At 51.0% G+C, this 2,871-nt stretch overlaps 1 protein-coding gene across 1 annotated transcript in view; it reads left to right on the forward strand.

Annotated features, from left to right (window-relative positions):
* Positions 1–27: 27 nt before the first annotated feature.
* Positions 28–2,871, forward strand: part of MRPL48 (mitochondrial ribosomal protein L48) — a 6,589-nt gene continuing 3,745 nt past the window's right edge. The window contains exons 1-4 of the mRNA XM_009081432.1: positions 28–39; positions 1,054–1,106; positions 1,410–1,447; positions 2,341–2,426. Coding sequence (XP_009079680.1) covers positions 28–39; positions 1,054–1,106; positions 1,410–1,447; positions 2,341–2,426 — 189 coding nt within the window. The remainder of the gene's footprint in view (positions 40–1,053; positions 1,107–1,409; positions 1,448–2,340; positions 2,427–2,871) is intronic.

The following is a 2,871-nucleotide window of genomic DNA, read 5'->3' on the forward strand; positions in this document are numbered from 1 at the left end:
GGTTTGAGCGACGGACCGAGGCGCGGGATGAGTGCGGTGGTGCCGAAGGTACCTGGATTGGGACCGGGAATGGGATTGGGATCGGGACAGGGACAGGGAAGGGGAGGGATAGCTTGGTGCTGGGGACAGGAGGAGCGGCCCCAGCGTTTCTGCTGGCAGACCTGACCCGCCCCTGGGACTAGACTGGGAGAAGGGAATGGTGGCAGTCTTGCGGGGGCACGCGTGTGACCTTGGCTTAGTGTCCTGTGTCTCCTGCCCTGATGTTCCTGGACTGGGAGCAGAGACACGCCGCCCACACCTCCCATCCTCAAACAGCCAGGGGTCACCCCAGCGCTATTGCAGTCCTCCATCACGATCCCTTGCAAATCCCTGTCCCTCTGGTCACGCTTTGGAGACACTGGTATTTATCCCCCCTTACTCTGACTGGCAGGATGCAGCTCCTGCCTGGCAGGGCTTAATGACAGCAGTGTTTCCCTGCATCCATGTAGAGCTGGAGCGGGCACAAGGGTTGTCCATAGAGTCATGGAATGTCCTGAGCTGGAAGGAACCCACAAGTATCATCAGTCCAACCCCTGTCCCTACACAGGACACCCCAACAATCCCACCATGTGCCTGAGAGCATTGTCCAAACACTCCTTGAGCTCTGTCAGGCTTGGGGCCGTGACCACTGCCCTGTGGAGCTATTCCAGTGCCCAGCCACCCTCTGGGGGAGGAACCCTTTCCTAAGGTCCAGCCTAACCTCCCCTGACACAACTCCATGCCATTCCCTCAAGTCCTATCCCTGCTGTAACCAGGAGGTGATGGGATGGTGCAAGGGATGATTATGACCCATAACCAAGGGCAGGAGGTCCTTCTACTTCAATTTGTTGCATCCTGAGGGGAAGTGAAGCATGAGGAAGACACCACAGTCATCATCTTCCTCCTCCTTCAGTTTCCTGGGGAGTGGTAGTGGCTGGACTCTGTGAAGGGTTATTTGTGCATTCAGAGACACCTGGATGTGGTTTCAGTGTGTGTTTTGGGACTGAGTTTTCTGGCCCTGGTGGCTTCTTGCAGGTGCTGTGCTCGAGGAATGGAGCATTGCTGAAGCAGGTGTTTGCCCTCAGCAGGTGAGTGCTCTGAACTCAAACTTCCTGAGTAAAACTCTGCACGAGGCATTAAGAACACTTGGTTGGTTCTGAAGAGAGAGTCAGAAAACGTGTTTGGTCAAAAAACCCTCACTTTTTTTGCCGAAAAAAGAGCCAAAGAGCCAGAGGGAAGAGTTTCAGCTGGTGCCTGGGAGCTGAAAGGGCTGTGGGGTGGGAAGAAGGGAAAGGCTTTGTGTGTGTGAGCCCAAAGAACCTTTGGGAAAGGAGATTGGCCACATATGTGGGTGAAATCAGAGCTTTTAATCTTTGTCTTGTTTCCTGCAGAGCAGCAACACCCAGAGAAGACCATCTGTGTGCAGCAGGTAAGGTCTGTTGTTAATCCAATGTGAGTCAAAACTTCACTTCCCTCAAATAAATATTACCCATTGGAGCATTTGTGTTTCCTTCTGGGTTGCTGGTTTTTTCCAGCCAATTTTGGACTGGTTAAATAACCTCAGCAGGTGCCTTTCCCCTTCCATCTCTTTTTTCCCAATATTTTCTCCCTTTTTTCCCTTTTCTTGGCTGAACTGGTGGCACTAGCCACAGTGCTATGCTGCTGGGTGACACCAGCCAGGCACTATTCCCTGTGTCACTGCCCAGGAGCTGCCTTAGCCCCCTGTGAGGTCCCGCTGGGACATTTTCCTTGAGCTACTGTCAGAATTTCCAACAGGATTTGGTTTGGATATGGTGGCAGAGTGGGTCAGGCCTTTGGTGTTCAGTTTCCCTTTGTTGTTCTGAGCTCTATTTATGAAAATGAAAGTTACTGAGGCTTGCATTTTACCCTGCAGAATGAAGTGTAAATAAAAGCTGATGCAGCTATGATTTAGCATATGGATATTTGAAAAGGACTGGATTTAACACTCAGTGAGGCTTGGATCCATCCTGGCATCACTGCTAGCACATCAGAGGAGACAGGCAGAATATTCCATGTCTCCCAACCATCCAGTAATGCTGATGAGTCTCTTTTTCTTTATTTGCGTGAGAATTCACCTGGGAAATTAGGCACTCTTAACCTCTTCTTGCCTCATTTGTGGCTCACCACAACCATCTGTGACTTGACTTTCTGTGGTGCAGAGATCAGCTGGATCCTTAGCTGATCCTTCCAGCAAAGTCCTGAGGGCAAATCCTTGTCCCCCAGTGTGGGTTTGATGCTCTCAAAGCACCTGGAGATGTTTGTGTTCAGCTGGAAGCACATTTGCTTTGCTTTCATTCTAAGGTGATGCACTCCTGAGTTGCCACAGATCCTACAGATCTCGTCCCACCCATGGAATTGGGAGGTATAAGTACCTGCTCCCAAAGGAGGTAAGCAGAACAACTTCCCTCCTGTGCTTGCTCTCAGCTGACCCGTCTTTTACAGTCTGGTTATTTTAATCTTGGTATTTTTAATTCCATGGCTGATGAATCATATTCCAAAGGAATAATGGAATCATTTACTGCTGCTTGTCCTGATGTCACATGTCCTGGAGTGACAGGACAAGGGTGAATGTCTTCCCACTGCCAGAGGACAGGGTTAGATGGGATATTGGGAAGGAATTGTTCCCTGTGAGGGTGGTGAGGCACTGGCACAGGTTGCCCAGAGAAGCTGTGGCTGCTCCATTCCTGGAAGTGTTCCAGGCCAGGCTGGATGGGCCTTGGAGCAATCTGGGCTAGTGAAAGGTGTCCCTGTGTGACTCCTGTGGTGTCAGCAGAACTGAACTGCCCAACCTGAGAACATAGGCTCGGATAATGTCATCCCAGTTTTGTGGGC

This window comes from Acanthisitta chloris, unplaced genomic scaffold, assembly GCF_000695815.1.
Source record: "Acanthisitta chloris isolate BGI_N310 unplaced genomic scaffold, ASM69581v1 scaffold18110, whole genome shotgun sequence".
Taxonomy (NCBI): Eukaryota; Metazoa; Chordata; class Aves; order Passeriformes; family Acanthisittidae; genus Acanthisitta; species Acanthisitta chloris.